Source organism: Juglans regia, chromosome 16 (genome assembly GCF_001411555.2).
Source record: "Juglans regia cultivar Chandler chromosome 16, Walnut 2.0, whole genome shotgun sequence".
NCBI classification, from domain to species: Eukaryota; Viridiplantae; Streptophyta; class Magnoliopsida; order Fagales; family Juglandaceae; genus Juglans; species Juglans regia.
Window position 1 is genome coordinate 6,650,719 of NC_049916.1, and position 19,232 is coordinate 6,669,950.

Here is a 19,232-nt window from a genome sequence, read left to right on the forward strand (position 1 = left end):
TGAAATCATTCTCTCGTCCTAAATTAATAGAATCAACCCATTGGATTCTATCTAACTTGCTGACTAAGTTCATTGATGGCTAATTCTCTAAATGCTGGTAAGCTCATGATGTTCTTTGGCACTCCTATTTTCTAATCATTTTATATTATATCTATAATATGTTATAGAAGAGATTTTCTTATATCTATAAAGAGTAATACTACTATACCCCTAATTTATATCATTCACTTTATTTTCATTATGTGGTATATATTAAAAAAAAATTAAAAATATATATTCAAAATTAAATAGAGTTTGAAAATAATGAAAGAAGAAAATTAAAACTTTAGATTCCATCTACCTTTTTATGTTTGTGTTTTTAATTTTTGTTAATAAGTCATGTGCTATCATATTATGGTATAACATAAAAAAGATAAAATAAATAATATAAATTAAAAGGCACAGTAACATTTCTCATCCGTAAAACTAACAAAAGAAGAAGATAGATAAGCTTGGAATTAGGGGTGAAAAAAAAAAACCGGTGAATTGGACTGGACCGATTCAATACCGATTCCATTTTTCTCAAAATCGGTTGAAATCAGTCTGGTTTCAATTTTTCGGTTTCGAACACCAGACTAGACCAGTTCATATATATATTTTAATTTTAATATTGTATAAAATATTATTAAAATTTTTTCCTTTTATGTTTGTGTTTTTAATTTTTTTTAATAAGCCACGTGCTACTATATTATGGTATCACGTCAAAAAGATAAAGAGAATAATATAAATTAAGAGTTATAATAACATTTTTCATCCGTAAAACTTACAAAAGAAGAAGATAGATAAGCATGGAACTAAGAAAAGGTGAAGAAGTTCACATGTGATATCTATAGTTAGGTCCGGTTTGAATACACAATTAAGATGAGATGCAATGAGATAATTTTGAATAGTATTGAGATTTTTTGAGTTAAAATAAGATGAGATAGTTTGTAAAAAAATATATGTTTGGATAGTGAGATGAGATAGTTTTGACTTTTTGGAATTTGATAAAGGAAAAGACTAAAACCACATCTAGGTATTCTCAACTAGGATCCTGACTGACTTTTTTTTTACTTAATGATTAAGTAAGTATTTTTTTTATTGATGTTGTGATTATTTTTAAATATTTAAAAATGATATAAAAAAATGTGTGGAAAAAAAAGCAAAAAGAAAAAAGGAAACACATTGGGTGGGATCCCCCATATGTGGGTGTATAAGTATTCTTTGATGAAAGGATGGGTCCTACCAATGATTGAGTAATAGTTATGAATATATTAATAAAAAATCTATCATAAATAAATTTAAATTTCAAAATATATTGGGAAGTTGTTGGCCGAAATTACTCTATAATTTCAAAAAATAATTTCTCTTTTTTAAAAGATATTATTCTTAAAGATATTATTATTCTAAAAAATAATTTAAATTCCAAAATATATTAAGAAGTTGTTGGCCAAAATTTATAATTTCTTTTTTTTTTAAAAGATATTTTTATATATTTATTTTTCTATATATAAGAAATTCGTATTTTTTATTCTAAATTATAAACATTTTTGCTTGGTACAAACGGGATGTGCAAGCTAGAGGCAATTGGTCTGTATGTGAGAATATATGTTGAATAAAAAAAATAAAAAAGGACAAAAGCAGATCCCTTTCTGTCTTTCTCTTTCTTCTTCCATTTCTTCTTTTCTCGTACGTCTTTCTCTATTTTTCTTGTTTGTTTTATGGGATATAACCTTCTTCAATTATTTCGTCTAAGCTAGTTCTATATTTTTTGTCCAGAATTTCTACTGGGTGGTTTCGACAACATCCATAATAAATCTCCTTTTTTTACTTCTATTTCATGATTGGGTGATTTTATCCTGTTTCTTGAATGAAGTGGGGGAAGATGATGGCACGCGACCATTTGCATCATTTGGGAGGTTTTTATTCAAAGAAAAAAGCTAAAGGTGAATTAAAGGTGTTTATTAAATTTTCAAGCATCTAGACTTCTATTCCTGTAGAATTTGTCGGACAACTTACAGTGGAAGATGAACTGAGAGATTGAAGATCCTTTAGATAACCAATGGAAGATCCTTTCAGTTTTAAAGTTTTGAGTTTGTTTGTACAAACGAACAAAAAACATCTCTTAGATGGAAACACCCCTAAATAAAAGAAGCTTGAAGCATTTTAAATAACTGGAGTTTCAAATACCAATGACAATAATACCACAACCACCACCACCTGCGGAAGATCCATTGAGCAAAAAAGAGGAGCAAGCACCAAGCAATGCTCTTCCACGCCAATCACACGATCATCTTTCTCTTTCTCGCTTCTCTCATTCTTATCCAACTACCTAATCTCCATACACCTTGATTATGAAGTGGGTATCTTCTCTCTCTCTCTCTCCTGCTGGTTTTTTTTTTTATGGGTTTTAAGTATGAGTAAATCATTCCATTATTGGGTGGTTGAAGTAAGGTTGTGCTAACGACTAGGGGGAGGCTTGAGCTTGTCACCAGCTGTGGTTTGTTGACAATGGTGGATTTGTGGAATGCGTCTCCCTCAAGATCGAGTTCCTTAGTTGCATGAAGTACTTATTGCTAGCACAAAATATAGAAAATTAGAGAGAGAAAGTGGGAGTGCATTCGGTGAGAGTGGGTAAAAATAACAGGCCATGGAAAAAGAAGGGGAGAGAAAGAGGGACTAAAAAAAGGAAAAGTGGGACCAAGTTGTCAGACGATTGTGTCCTGACTGCACGCATCGACTGCATATAGAGTTTTTCAATTATAAATTATAATAATTTTGATTATTCTAATAAATAAGTATATGAATTATGTTGTAGATTTGTTTTAAATAATTTATTAATTTCAAATTTTCTAATAAAATTCTAAAATACACTTCTATTCAATATTCACAAAATTATCAATTTCTTTATGAAAATATATTATTCTAATAATGACTTATTGATTATTTTATTTTAATCATAAAAGAATTTTTTTTACTATGTGAGATTCTTTTCATTATTTATGTCAAAAAATAATGAAATGAGTTTGAAAACTTTGAGATGAAATAAAGATAAAATAGAGATGTGAAATTAACATTTTAAATAAATAAAACTACTTCATCCGTACACACCAGATCATCCGGCAAACCAAACCGGGCCGTTATCGTACTTGTGTCCAAACACCTCTCTAGTCTTACGTGTCGTGCCACGTCATATAAACGTATGTACCGGCCAGGACCATCAACGGATAAGTAAGGAAGCCTTCTTCCAAACTCACAGACGGAGAAAGAAAGCGACGAAAAAGCTTTACACAATTCACAAAAATGGCAACTCTTTCATTTCCACTCCCCCGAAACGGCTTCTGTCTGCGAAACTCATCTCCGAGACGCCACGTTTTCCCCATTCCAGAACTCCACTCATCCATCAGAATCACTTGCTCTGGTATGACCCCTACATCCTTTAAAAGAAAACTTCAAACTCTCTCTCTCTCTCTCTCTCTCTCTCTCTCTCTCTCTATAATGTTTGTATGATTGAAAATTGGAAATGTGAATCAAGTTGATGAAAGACGAGTACTAGCCATAAAAAGCACGTACCCATTTGTATTTAATGCTTATTTATTAGACTTCAAAGATAATTAAGATTTTAACACAGTTACTTCAAACAGAGTTTGCGTATGAATAACCAGTTAACTTTGCAGTGTTTTCCCCACAATCACCTTACTCATCATAAAATGTGGATATTTGATTCAATTCATGTCAATTGCTTGAACCAGTCCAATATTTCTTTCGGTGATAACCCAAAGGAAATAGAACAATCGGATGGGTACCAATTTTCATGTAGCAGAGTTGATTGGTTCAACTCTCTCACTTCCCCTTGAGAAACTTACTCATCAAAAGGGGAAAAATAAAAAAAAAAAAAAAAAAAAATTGAAAAAAAAAACATCTTTGGCTGGTACCCACCTAGTGTAGTTGAAGTTGTCAAGCTGACTGATGCTATTGGTGTTTGGTGTGCCTGCAACAGCTAGAGATGGTTCTGAGTCCAAGGGAGGCTTATTTCAATTTAAGGAACTTAAAAGTGTAGCTTGTGGAATTCTCGCGGTTTGGGCTGTGACTGCTGCCTCGCCTGTAATTGCTGGTGGCCAGGTTGGTAGCACTCTTCTTTTGTAAATATTTCATTTAACACTCAACTAATACGTGATCAATATTTATGCAATTACTAACCATTAAGAGGAATTTCTGTTGCATCAATCTATTACGTGTTTAAGTGAATCATGCATTATGGTTGTGATTAATTCCCAATAACTTGAAGCTTTAAATGGGAGATAGAATGGATTTGGGGTTCAAAATCAAGACTGCCTGCCCTTGTACTATAAATATCTAATTGTAGCAAACGTTATGTTGATATAAAATTATAAATGTGATTTTCTTAATTAATAGTAAGAGTTTGGACAATGATTCTGATTTGAGATGCCATAATTGGGGTAATGTGAAGACTCTGTGGCTTCTGCTCATCATAATTCTTCTCAGATGAATATACCCACCCATTGGAACCTGTGATCTTATCCCTTACCTTTTCTTAAAGAAAGAGGTGGCATTATTTCAGCTAGGGAAAGGTATTGGACAATGTTACCATATTCTCAATTTTCTTATCTGTGGTCGTGGAGGGTCCCTCCACTCAATCTGTGGCTTGTTCGACTGTCCCATTTGAATATCCTAATCACTCATCATTTTAACAGCCTCATGGCTGTTCTTGTTTCTCCACCCCGTAATAGGGATAACCATTACACCTGGATTTGCGACACGAGAATGGCACTTTGAGCCTAGAATAATATTGATTTTGTTGATTGTTGATGGAACATTCCCAAAGCTGGATCATTCTTAAAATTTTTCCTGATGGGTTCAGATGAATGATGAGACCTGCTCAATGGTTCTACATTCCATTGCAATTTGCATCTGAACCTTCTTCAACCATTATCTACTTGAAGTTGGCTTGAGATTTTTGGACTGATTTAACGAGCACTTTTCTCAGCCAGATGGTACTAAAATCTAATCAAACACAAAAGGACTGTATATGACGAAGCAAGAAAATCTCTCTGTCAGCTTATTCTCATATTTTCAATCTCTCTGTGATGAATAATTAGCTTTTGATTCATAACAAACGTGTACTCCTGGTGTATCCCAAGCTGTCTTCCCATCTGAAAACAATCAAATCATGCAGTTTCTATGTGGTTAACATGACGCTTATGCTCCTTTTTGCAGTGTGATAATTTTGTATGCCTCTAACCCCATTAGCAGCGTGATTTATCTCATACAACCTTGATTAACCATGCTATGGCGAGCAGCTAGCCCTAATAATAGGTCTCTTTGCTTCACTTTTATTTGATGCTTGGTTTTATTGGAGTGCCTTGCCTCATTTTGATGATCATGGCACTGAAGGACATACTATTGGAACATGACATAAACTTGTCAGCTTATCTGCAAAGATAATAACAGTTCTACATGCGTATAATACACATTTAGATACCAACAATCAAAGATATTAGCATTTCTTCATGCACATAATACACAGTTAGATTCAGAATCTAAATTTAATATCCTCCAGTAGAAACTCTCTTTCTTTGAAATATAATTCGTATGGAAACTTTCTTTTATCCTTTTTCAATATGTATTTCTATTTAAGATATTAATGGGTAACTAATCTCTTGCAGCTAATAGTTTGCTGGTTTTCTGACTCCACATAAAGCTTTTGCTTTGTTTGTGATATGAGTGAAGAATATTTTCCTAGAAAATTCAATAAAAGGGAAGTAGAGAATGGCATGGTTGTTACATGATCTGTAGTAGTTGGCATAATCAGCAAATGAGCTATTGCTTCATCCTCTGATGTTGTGGAATCTTTTCACTTCATTTGTTTCTTAGTATACCTTTTAGTTTTGCCTGGCTTGCTGTTGGCAAGGCTGTGATATAGTTACCTGAAAATTTCTGGTTATTATTTCGTGAGAGAATACAAATTTTCCTTGTAAAGGACATGAACAAGTGTATGTGTTTGGCATGCAGAGGCTGCCTCCATTATCAACAGAGCCCAATCGGTGTGAGAAAGCATTTATTGGTAACACAATAGGTCAGGCAAATGGTGTTTATGACAAGCCGATTGACCTTCGATTCTGTGATTACACTAATGATGCATCCAACCTAAAGGGTAAGTCTCTTGCAGCAGCACTTATGTCAGATGCTAAGTTTGATGGAGCAGACATGTCAGAAGTGGTGATGTCAAAGGCTTATGCTGTTGGAGCTAGCTTCAAGGGTAATTTCCTATTTCCCATCTCATCATTTGAGTTGTGTAGTTGAAATATCCCCTATTTATAGTTCATATGGTTAGAGATTTTTCAAGGCAATCTTCTATACAAGGGTACTGTAAATTAAACAGTGACATGAAGAACAAATTGGACATATTTAAGTTTGCTTTATAAACCACGAGTATATTTATATGTAGACACAGGAGTATGCTGAAAATAAGGCCTTGTGACCTTGTGGCATCTGCAGCCCTTTTGTGGTGCCATGTCCAGGGGTCGATCCCCCATTATCTCCATTTGCCTTGGAAAAAAAAGCTATTGCTTATCTATTTATATAAGCACTCTGAAGCTATTAATTCTCTTTTTGGAATAAAAATAGAGCTGTTTGAAACCAGATAGACGTGAGATTCCCTCTCTTGATACTGTGACTCATTTTTTAGCTTCCTTTTCTAGGCTTTTTCTTAATTTGAGAATGTTTTAACAATCTTAGATTAGTTTTGGGCTCTCTCTCTCACTCTCTATCTATGTGTGTGTGTGTGTGTTTTGTGAGTTCTATGAAGGTCTGCAAGCTGACTCACCTTTTGCAAACAACTGTGTCATTTTTCTTGGTTAAGAGAAAACCAAGAAAGATGTAAACATCCGTTGATTCTAGAAGTCATCCAAGCAAGAATCCCTGAAACTAATGGCGACCACAATTTTTGTAGGTGTAAATTTCTCAAATGCTGTTTTAGATCGTGTTAATTTTGGGAAAGCTAATCTCCAAGGAGCTGTATTCAAGAACACTGTATTATCGGGATCCACCTTTGATGAAGCTCAATTGGGAGATGCAGTTTTTGAGGACACCATTATTGGTTATATTGATCTTCAGAAGATTTGCAGGAACATAACTATCAATGCTGAAGGAAGAGCTGAACTAGGATGCCGGTGACCACATGTAAACTCATCTTTACCCATTTCTTTATCAATGGAGACTGAGGACGCTACTTATGTCATATTGAGGATTTTTGCAATGGGTACCATTAGAAAGACTAAATGCTGCAGTGGAATCAAGTGTTCATCATTGGTGTTTCTTAGTGTCACTTTTTCATTGATTTTGACTTATAACTCGAGGAGGAAGCTCAAGCTATATGGTATATATGGTTTGTGATTGTGTTCCCTCTTATTGTATTGATTTGCTTTTATTTCCTTGTATCAGTTGTCCTGCATCTCCCATTGACAATTGTGGTGGGCTACAAGTATTTTAATTTCCTGAGAGCATTTGGGATGTATGATTGTGACTTCATGAATCATGATCATAACATGACCACCTGGTAACGACTAGTCATATGCACCATAATAACCAGAAGGAACTGATTTTTTACCCTTAGAACTATGAAATGATGGGTCTGATTGCACCAAATCAACTAACAAAACAAAAGGACAAATACATGAGCTCTCTCTAGCACCTCTGAATTAGTTGGGATTTTGTTTTGGACACTTGGTGCCCATAAAAAAATATAAGCTGATCTCTCTCTCTCTCTCTCTCGCCTGTTGTTGCCAACTCTGATTCAGGCCCCATCCCCTCGTACCACAGGCGAGATCGATCTGCTCTAGGTTTGTATCCTCTTCATGATAGTTTTTTCTTTTTTGCCATTTTTTTAGAACTAATGTTTTATTTCCTTCTTCGTGGTTTTCAGCTATGCATGTGATTTTGTTATATGTGGTTTTTCAGCGTGGTTGTATAAATGTTCATCTCAAAGTTTTCAATGAAAACCTTGTTCGTTGGCAAGCCAACCATGCATGGAGTTACAAAAGTAACTATTTTTTTTTTTTGAGTAAACAGGTGTCAACCTTCATTAAAAAATGACTTACAAAGTTGATTTGAAAAACAAATCAATTACAATCGTTAATAACTCCCCAGTACACTTTCGTGACTGACATGGTCTAGTCCAGACAGTAAATCTCTAAAGACCTAAATTTTCAGAGAAAATACCCACTATGTACACGACAGAGATTACAAAACCCCATACCCTGACTAAGCAGGGTAGGGTATCCCAAACCCCAACAACTTCATCAACGCGGAGGGGGGACTAATACTCCATTCGGACCAAAGTCCGAAGGTACTAATTTTAGGTACTAAAAGTAACTAATTCTATACAAAACCAATCCTATACAATTTGAGGTCGTGGATTATGTGCAGATACAAAAGTATAAAAGACAAAAATCCTAACTAATTCTACTATGTTGTGCTATGCAGTGGTAGTGGTTGCTCTACTGTACTATGAGGAGTATGCTACTTTGCTGCTCTGCTGTGCTCTAGGTGATCTCAGGCAGCAGACATGGGGGTTCTGTATTCTGTGTTGAGGCTGCAGTGCACGAACCATGGTGATGCCTGGTCATCATTTTGTGCAATTTTTGAGACTCCCCCTCAAGATGGGCATATATATTTAATGTGCCCATTTGGGACAGCAAAAAGTGGAATGTAGTAGTTGGTAAAGCCTTGGTGAACACATCTGCTAGTTGGAACTTGGTATTGATGCGCACTGGTGTGATGACTCCATTCAGAACTCTTTCTCTAACAAAATAACAGTCCACAACTCTATATGTTTAGTTCTCTCATGAAAAATGAGATTTTTGGTGAGATGTAGAGTTGCTTGACTATTACAATATAGGAGGGTAGGTTGGGAATGATGAGTGTTGAAGTCCTTTAGTAGAGATATCAGCCAGATGACCTCACAACTGGTTTGAGCTAAGGCCCTATATTCTGCTTCAGCATATGAGCGAGAAACAGTAGCTTGTTTCTTTGATTTCCAGCTAACTAAGGAGTCCCCAATGAATATACAAAATCAGTAACTGACCTCCTAGTCTTTGGACAAGCTGCCCAATCTGAATCACTAAAAGCCTTGAGGTGTAAAGGGGATTGACTTGAGAAGAAAATGCCTTGCCCAATGGAGCCCTTTAGATATTTCAGAGTTATATGGGTTGCATGCAAGTGAGACTGTGCTGGTTTATCCAGGAATTGGCTTAGGATATTCACACCATATGTGATATCTAGCCTGGTGATGGATAGGTAGATAAGTCGTCCAATTAGCCTTCTATAGCTTGTGACGTCACTCAAGAGATCTGAATCTGAAGCTTGTGACATCACTCAAGAGATATGAATCTGAATGTGCAAGCTTGTGGTTGATTTCTATTAGAGTTGTGGCTGATTTGCAGCCTAGAAGTCCAGCATCCTCAAGGATTTCGAGGGTATATTTCCTTTGACACAAGTGAATGCTAGCAGCCAATTTTGCTATTTCCAGTCCCAAGAAATACTTCAAGGGCCCCAAATCTTTGAGTTTAAATTGTGAGTGCAGGTGTTTCTTGACACTGTCAATGGCTGCTAAGCTGGAACTTCATACTACAATGTCATCTACATAAACCAACAAAGTTGTGAAGCCATGCTCATCATTTCTTGTGAATAAGGAGTAGTCAGATTTTGATGGATTGAAGCCAATAGCAATGAGAGCAACATAAAATCTTGAGTGCCATTGTCGAGAGGCCCGCTTGAGGCCATAGAGAGACTTATTTAATCGACATACCAGTTCTTCGTTTCCATTTAACCTGAAAACCTGGAGGTAACTTCATATATAGTTCCTCATCTAGATCACCGTGGATGAAAGCATTATGCACATCTAGTTGACACAAATGCCAACCATGAATGGCTGCCAAGGCTAAGAAAACTTGAACAGTAGTGAGCTTAGCCACAGGACTGAAAGTTTCTTGATAATCAAAGTATTCTCTTTGTGTGTAACCCTTTGCCACCAATCTAGCTTTATGTCTCTCTAGTGTTCCATCTGACTTAAGTTTTACCTTATAAACATATTTACATCCAATGGCCCTTTTTCCTTAAGGTAAAGCAGTGATGGTCCATGTCCTATTGGCCTCTAAAGCATCTAGCTCAGCTTGCATTACATCTCTCCAATGTTGAGAGATCATAGCCTCTTTATAGGTTGTGGGTTCATTAATGAGAGAAAGGGAAAGGACATAGGCTTTATGGGAAGGAGATAACTGTGCATGAGACATGTGTTTAGGGATAGGATGTTTAGTAGAGTGATGAAAAGAAGGGTGTTGGGAAGTGGCAGTGATTAACTGACAGTGATAGTCTTGTAGGTAAGTTGGTAACTGTTTGACCCGAGTGGACCTTCTAAAAGGATTTAGAGAAGTGTCGAGATGTTGAGGGGAATTGGGGGTAATTTGCTGAGTGAAGTCTTGGTCTGGAGAGGAAGGGCAGGATGATGAGTCAAGGGAGTGATTATGAGTCAGGGAACTAGATTAATCTTCAAAGGTGGGAGGTGAATTGATGTTAGATTGAAATGTAGGAGGAAGAGGATTGGAAAATATTGAATCTGGTAGAGCTGGAGGCAAAACCAGATCAAGAAAGGAAGTGGGAGAGGGAGAAGTATTTGAATTGAATTTTTGGAAATGGAAGGAGGATTCATGAGAGGTGACATCTCTTGAGGTGAAACTGGTTTGAGTGGCCAGATCATAGACTTTATAGCCTTTGACACTAGTTGGATACTCGAGAAAGATGCATTTCTTAGCTCTAGGATCAAGTTTTGTTCTATTATGTTTAAGGGTAGAAACAAAACATAAGCATCCAAAAACGCTTAAATGATGGTAGGAAGGTTTAGATGCAAATAAAACCTCATAAGGAGACTTGTTTTGAAGAGTAGGAGTGAGAATTCTATTAATTAAGTAGGTGGCAATTAAGGCAGCATCTCCCCAAAACTTAATGGGAAGAGATGCTTGAAAAAGGAGGGCTCGTGTGACAGAAAGGAGATGTTGATGTTTTCTCTCCACAACTCCATTTTCTTGTGGAGTATAAACACCAGATTTTTGGTGCAAAGTACCATGAGAACTATAAAACTCAGGCATGTGAAATTCAGGTCCATTATCTAATCGAACTTGCTTTAGTTTGGCATTAAATTGTGTTTCAATCATGTGGATAAAAGATTGTAAAAGAGTTTTGACTTTTGATTTAAATTTCATAAGGTAAACCCATGTTACTCGACTTTGGTCATCAACAAGAGTCACCAAATAGTGATGGCCTTGAATGGATGCTTGAGAGTAGGGGCCCAAATATCACAACGAATTAATTCAAATGGTACAGAAGTAGAGGTAACACTTAATGAAATAGTTTCCTTTTTTGCTTAACCAAGTGGCAAAACAGTACATTGCATAAGTTCTTTGCATTTTACATTAGAAATTTGAGATTGAATTACATTCATCCTTTGATGAGAGGGATGTCCTAATCGAAAATGCCAAAGATCGAAGTGATGTTCTGCATTGGATTGAAGGCTTGACTTTTGGAAGAGAAAATTGAGGGACTGACATTCTTGCTGCAAAGAAAGCTTGGGAGAAGGAAGTAGAGACCATTGTGGACTTTAGCAAGTCCAATCATCAACCATGAAGAGAGGGCCTGTATGAAACAAAGGTTATTTAAAAAGATGAGGCAAATAGAAGAGTTGTGAGTAAGTTTGCTGGCAAAAATGAGATTGAAAGTGAAGGTGGGTATACACAGAACATCAGTGAGGATTAAGGACTCATAAATTTTCATAGTGCCTACATGAGTGACTTTGGCTTGAGTTTTGTTGGGTAACTGAACATATGCTTGAGTGGTTTGAGTTATAGAAGTGAAAAAGGAAGTGGACCAGACCATATGGTCTATGATTCCAGTGTCAATTATCCAAGGTGTGGAATGTGTATCATGTGGTGAGTGATGCAAGAGGGATGCAAGATGTTGCCTATGATTAGTGGAAAAAAAAATAGAGGAATCTAAAAAACTGCAGAGACATGACCTTATACCTGCCATGTTGGAGGAATGAGAGTTGCTAGTCACTGCATCCGTGGGTGTAGGCAGCAAGGAATTGATCTGGTTGAGTGGCTAAGGGTGAGATGTTTCATTGAGGTTGAGCTGTGATGTCTAAGCATTGGCTAGAGCAATGAGTTGCTGAACTTGAGCTTGGGTGAAGGGCAACTGAGAAGCATTAACATAGGCTCTCTCTTGACCCTGGGAGTGGACTTGGTTTGCTGAGTGCATGCCAGAAGACACATTACTCGAGTATCCAGGTCTACTCTTGGTAAACTTGAAGTTGGGTGGGAACCCTACCAACCTATAACAATTTTCTTTGGTGTGTCCAACATTCCCACGGTGATAGCAAGTAACATCAGATTTTTCTTTCTTCTTGGTCAGACCATGAAAGGCAGCCAGGGCTGAAGATTCAGGGGCTGGCAGTGTTAATGTGCATGCCTGCCTTTGTCTCTCCTCTTGTAAGACCAATGAGAAGGTCTTATCCAATGAAGGCATAGGGTTCATAAGGATAATTTGTCCTCTAATGCTATCAAATGTGTTATTTAACCCCATTAAAAACTTGAAGACATAGTCCATTTGTTGGGTTTCACCAACATTTTTAAGAGCATTGCAGTTGCAAGAACCATAAGAACAGTGAGGTAGAGGCCTGTAATTGTGTAACTCCTCCCAAAGAGCATTGGGTTGAGTGAAATAATCACTTACAAATTATGTCTCTTGCATAACTGAACCAAGTTGCCGCTAGAGTTGATACATTTTAAGAGCTGAGCAAACCGAGCCTTGAGCTTCTCCCATACTTCCCTTGCAGAAGTGACATACAAAATATTTGAGACAATCTCCTTTGAAATGGAGTTGAGTATCCAAGAAAGGATGAGGTTGTTGCATCTTAACCAAGGTATGTAGAGATTACTAGACAGATCTGGTGTGTAGATTGTTCCGTCAAGAAATCCTAGCTTGCTCTTGATGGATATAACAAGAGTGAATGATCTGTTCCATGAGAGGTAGTTTGGACCTGAGAGGGGTGGTGTGACCACCACAGTGTTGGCATTGTTACTATTGTAACATCCCGTATTTTAGTGTATTTTTACTGAAGGATTTTTATTATTTATTCAAAAATTTATCCTCTTATTTTAAAATTGGTTGGATTTTTAGTGAGTTTATTTCTATGATTTTAATTTGGTGAAAATTATTTTTATGTGCTTTCTTAATATTTATTTAATGTTGTGTATTTAAATTGCTTTTAATATTTAAATTAATTACTGTGAGATTTAATTATTTCAATTTGACTTTACCATTTCGTTTAAATTATTTTATTTAATTTGTGGTTTTAAAATCGTTTCCGTTGGATCATTTTCGTGACCCAAGTTATGAGGATTGGACCTCATTTCTTTTCCCCTATTTTTCTTTTCCTCCTTTTCTTTTCTTTCTTTTCTTTTTCTTCTCCCAGTATTTTCCTTTCCCGCGCGCCGCGAAGCCCAGCCCCCTCCCTCTCTCTTCCGTCCATTTCTTTCTCTTCCACCCAGCGCCGCCGTCCGTCGGCGGTGGTCGACACTGCCCGGTCCCTTGCATTCCTCAGCTGCCGGCCGTCCTACCCCACCAATATCACCGCCGTTCGTGCCACCGTTAGCCCCCACGAACCCACGAAGCCGCGGCACTCTTTCCGCCGTTGCGCCGCCGTCGCACCGCCATTGGCCACCATCTTCCTACCACTTCATCCCCGACCTCTTGGCAACCCTTTGGACCCAACCCCGGCTCCGATCCGTCACCGGTGAAGCCCCACCAAGTCCATCTCCGATTTCGGCATTTTTGGCCTTAAACCACCATTTGCGCCGTCATCCACGGCAAACCACCACCACCATTGGCTTCACCGACCTCTCTAGGCCCTACCCTATCATTTTGGGGTCTTCGTTTGTCTCCGTTGAAAAGTGGGTATTTGTGACCCACGGCCACAGTGTATTTTACACTGTGGTGTTGCTCAGACGTCGCCTTTTTCAGCTTCGTGATCCTCCGGAAATTATCTTATAGCGCTGTAAGTATTTCTCCAAAGTATTCTCATGAATTTTATGTATTTTTGCACTAACGCATTTCACTGTATTTTTGGCATGCCGGACTGAGTCCGAGGAGTACGGGGGTCGGATGGATTTGTGATTGGAGTTGTTGGTTTGATTGGATCGGATTGGATTGGTTATTGGTTATTGGTTATTGATGGATTTTGGATTGGTTGGTTCATGTACATTTCATGGTTTCATGCATGTTCATGTTTGTAAAGGAAAACTGGGTTTTCGTGTATTGCATTCATGTTCATGTGTTTATGAAAACTGGGTTTTCATGTGAATGATTTGTTGGGTGCGTGTGTATCACGAACCCCAAGCCGAGATGGGGCATTATCTCGGTGGAGCTCCTCTGGTTACTCGGGAGCGGAATAAACTGAGTAACGTCCCCTGGATTGTCGCTGGGCGACAATGGGATCGGACGAGAGATTCGTGCCGACTCCGTGGTCCTTCTGCTGGCGGGGACTAGAGGATGTCTGGCCATGTACGCGCTGGGCGCGGAACTGGGCATCGCTCGTTGCGTAGTGGTGCTCCCATGTACGCGCTGGGCGCGGAACTGGGCATCGCTACGAAGCCAGGACGTGCGGATGGTCCCTAGGGGAGGCCATGGTGCATAGGGTATTGACGGATTAAATGGACTATTTTCTGGGAAAATAGCGTGTGTTGGATTTTGTGTAATTCATTTTCTGGGAAAATGTTTTACGGATTATTTTTGGGCCAAATGGGATTTTGGCGTGTGTTGGAAAATTAATCATTTTCGGGGAAAATGATATTTTGAGGAAAAATGCATATTTCTTCATATGCATGCATGTTGGTGGCATTAATGCATTTTTATTCCTGAGGATATTATTTTTTGGGTTATACTTACCTGCGGTACCATTCTGTGGTAACGCAGATTTTGATGCAGTTGAGGAGGAGGAGGGTGAGCCTGAGGAGACGGCTCCGCCCGAGGAGTGATCTGGGATCACTAGCTTGTTATTTTATTTTACCCTTCTGTATTTCGGGACATGTGTTAACTTTATTTTGGATGACTGTATAACTGCTTTTAAAACTTTACTGATGTTTACTTGTATTTAAATTCTGGTACTTAGTTGACTAATCCGCTGCGTTGTGGTTGTACACCGTTGCATGTACACACACTTGGTACTTTCGTTGGGATGTGTGACCGTGTTGTCATCATCCCGGCGTCTTGATTCCCGTGTTTTCCTTACATGGGGGTCGGGGGCGCCACAACTATGGTGTAGAAAGAAAGGGCTATTAGGATCTTCAGAGGGAGAAGAGGTATGGGGAGCTGCATTAGGATTGAGAACTTGGGTTGAGTTTTTAGTATTAGTGTCATCAGCCATGAGGAAGTGTTTAGCAGAGGAAAAAGAGAGATTTCAATGGGAAAGATTTGGAGAAGAAGAAGAAGGGAAGGTTGCAGGCAAATCACAGTACCTACTCTGATACTAAGTTAGGAATTGAGAAAGAATGACAGAGAATGGAGAAAACTGAAGTTGATTTCATTCACTAAAATATGAATTAATTCATTACAAAGAAGAAGTATCAAAATATATATACATCGCTCTGAAATAAAGCTGCAGTAGTACATCACTAAAGAATAACCAATCCTATACAATTTGAGGTCGTGGTTATGTGCAGATACAAAAGTATAAAAGACAAAACCCTAACTAATTCTACTATGTTGTGCTGTGCAGTGGTAGTAGCTGCTCTGCTGTACTATGAGGAGTATGCTACTCTACTGCTCTGTTGTGCTCTAGGTGATCTCAGGTAGCATGCATGGGTGTTTTGTCTTCTGTGTTGAGGCTGCATTGCACAAACCATGGTGATGCTTGGTCATCATTTTGTACAATTCTTAAGACTTTAATCCAATTATAATTCTTTTTTTAAATGGGGGAATTATCTAAAGCTTGAAATTCAAGTAAACAAATGTTAGCATTTTTTAAGAAATACTTGTTGACTGTAAAATTAAAATTGATCCTTTTGATTTTGCCCAAGTGTTAAAGCTAGTTTGCTACAATTTGACCCACTACTCTTCATGGATTAGGTTGCGTCTGGGTAGTGAGGTATTTTCAGATATTTTGTGAATAGTAATGAAAAAGTAATAATAGGATATTGAATAACAGTGAATAGTAGTGAAAAGTATGTGAAAAGTAATAATAAAATAATGAATAATAGTGAGGTATTTTGATAATACCAATACCCAAATCTTTAAAATTTGAATTTAATCATAAAAACAACAATGCATGGTGGGTTATGGATTAGGAATATTTTTATTTCAAAACTACTATATATACTACACTCTTTTATCACTTTTATTACAGTGTATTGATATGCAGGTATTACCCATCAACTCTTGATTATTATCTAATAAAATAAGGGTTAATCGAAAAGTTTAAGGATAATTTTGCATAAATACAATGTGATGAGGATGTAGTACGTACTCTATAACATAACTCTTTTTATTTTTTTCTAAGTAAATTTTCAAAAAAAAAACCAACTATGAACCACACTTTTAATTGTAGAAGGGGCATTTATGTGTTCGTGAAGTCCGTAAAATAATGTTAAAATTCTCTCTTTACATAAAGAAATTTGGAAGTTAGGTCCAGGCTGCCAACAACTCAAGAAATAAACTAATTAATATTCCTCAATCTATTGTATAAAAGGTAAGTTATGCCCATCATGACCTAAACCAAACATATATAAAGCTGTAGAGAAATAATCTTAATTTCGCTGGTGATTAGGGATGTAACCGGTCTAATTCGATCCGATTTATGATAAATTTTAGAACCGAACCAGTATATATCGATTTTGAAAATTTAAAAATCGATACGGACCTGTTCATCACTGAAACCTGAACTTTCAAAAGTTTCGATTTCGGTCCAGTCCGGTCCAATTTTTTCGATTTACCGTTTACACGTGTGCCATTATATAACTTAAGTATTATAATTTTTTTAACATTAAACTTAATCATTAAAATTTAGTATTTATTATTAACAATTACTAATTTATTAGTGTCTAATCATTCTAATATAGTATAAGAATTATATAACTTATTAGTGAGATTAATAGACTTAAATAATAAGATTCAAATCATATAATTTAGTATAAGTAGTCATATCTAACTTATATCAAATGTTATATTTATTTTATGTTATAAGATTAATAGATTTGGATAATAAGATTAAAATTTCATGTTATATTAATTACCAATTTAGTATATAATATAAAAAAACTAAAAATACATATATATATATATATATACATATATTGGTCGGTTCGGTTCAAGCCGGTTTACAAAATATGAAAAGTGGTATCGAACCAGTTTGGACCGGTTTTGATTTTTAAAACCCGACACCGGACCGGACTGACTACAAACAAGACCGAACTGGTGGGACCGGTCCGATCTTGTTCAACCGATTTTTTCAATTTTCTTTTTACGCCCGTACTGTTGATCAAACTATGCATGTTGAATAAAGATATTAAAATATAATCTCTCAAATAAGATATGATTATTTTTCCTTCTGAATATGATTATACATAACTATTGTAGGCGTAAATTAACTGAAAAGTGTTTTTTGTTTTTGTTGTTGCCTACTTCGAAAGATGGAGAAAGTAAAATTAGAGAAAAGAAGTTCTTAAAACTAATTAGAATTTTAAGGAGGAGAGAGATAAATATATAGAGTGAACCATAAAACATTAATATTATTAGAGCTTGTGTTGATTTTTTGGATAACCTAATATCTAGAAATATTTAATAGATATTGCAAGACTCTTTTTATATATTTATCTATCTTTCAATTGCGATATTTAGAACTTAATCTCATATTTATTGTGAAACGTAACATTTGATTTGTGGGATTTCAGAACCATCAAAAGACTCTTTAAATAATAGTTTTACATGCGTTAGTTTTGTGTGTAGAAAAAGTGAGTGAATGTACAAGACAAAGGCCTCTCCTCTCTCTATAATTTCCTAGAGCAACAATCTTAAGATCTTGATCTCAAGTGTGGAATAATTTTGAAAGCCTCTAGTAGTGGCCTCCTAAGTGACGTAGAGGCACAATCACAACAATTGACATGGGCTATAAGACAAGCAAAGACCCTAGCTTGTAAGAATTCCGCTTTGCTTGAGGTAATTCGAAGTAACCTCATCTAACATTGGTATATGACCTAGTACGGTTTGTTTTTGCCCTATGAATATGATTACATATTTTTTGACTTTTTGAAATGCGTTTAAAAGAATGCAATTGATGATATGACATAATTGTTTGAGTTTCAAATCTTTCAATAGAGGTTATGCGATGACATGTTTAGGATCATATTTTCTACATGAAAACATTCCTTATAATGTCATAAACTGTCCCTTAAATTTGGTGAAATTTCTTTGCATGTAGAGAGACAAATCCGAAACCTTAATTCTAAAGTTAATATTTGGATCGACACTTTCAGGCCAATTTTAACCAACCATATATTATTTTCTTAAAATAAAATTTTATATGGTTAGAAAGCTGGGTTCATAAGCTTTAGATTGACACATCACATTTAATTCGAACATAAAATGAGTAAGTTATGGTAAATTGAAATCAGGTGGTTAAAATCGAAAAAAACCAAAAAAATAGGTTGAGCAAGTAGATGATGAACAATAATATTTCAGTCTTTATGCTCAACTAGCCAAGAGCTTTCTGGTTTTGCTCCATAGATAGCTAATCGTTGGATTTTGTATTATATATATATATACATATATATAACTCTGTACATATATGTGAAGATCATGTTTGATTATATAGATGAGATAAGATGAGAAATATGTGAATATTAATGAAATTATTTGAATTAAGATGTTTTATGAGATTTTGAGAAAGGAGAGAAAAAAAATTGAATAAAAATATTATAAAGTTAAAATATTGTTAGAATATAATTTTTTAATATTTTTTTTTTGTTTTGAAATTTGAAAAAGTTGAATTTTTTTTTTCTGTGTTTTATTTAGAAGTTTGGAAAAGTTGTAATGATTAGATAAGGATTAAATGAAAATGTTAAAAATTTAAGATTAAAAAATATTTGTAT

General features: G+C 36.0%; 1 protein-coding gene across 1 annotated transcript; it reads left to right on the forward strand.

Annotated features, from left to right (window-relative positions):
- The first annotated feature begins 3,258 nt into the window (after window positions 1–3,258).
- Window positions 3,259–7,544, forward strand: LOC109007564 (thylakoid lumenal 17.4 kDa protein, chloroplastic). The gene is made up of 4 exons (XM_018987282.2): window positions 3,259–3,439; window positions 4,019–4,140; window positions 6,052–6,298; window positions 6,992–7,544. Exons 1-4 carry the CDS (start codon window positions 3,322–3,324, stop codon window positions 7,213–7,215), a joined length of 711 nt encoding a protein of 236 aa, XP_018842827.1. The 5' UTR covers window positions 3,259–3,321; the 3' UTR covers window positions 7,216–7,544.
- The last annotated feature ends 11,688 nt before the right edge of the window (window positions 7,545–19,232 follow it).

What these genes read in the sequence shown, in the direction of transcription:
- LOC109007564 (XM_018987282.2), top strand. Translation starts at nt 3,322, where the DNA reads ATGGCAACTCTTTCATTTCCACTCCCCCGAAACGGCTTCTGTCTGCGA. An exon ending in CATCAGAATCACTTGCTCTG is followed by an intron (nt 3,440 to 4,018) that starts GTATGACCCCTA and finishes TGCCTGCAACAG; the next exon opens with CTAGAGATGGTTCTGAGTCC. An exon ending in CTGTAATTGCTGGTGGCCAG is followed by an intron (nt 4,141 to 6,051) that starts GTTGGTAGCACT and finishes TTTGGCATGCAG; the next exon opens with AGGCTGCCTCCATTATCAAC.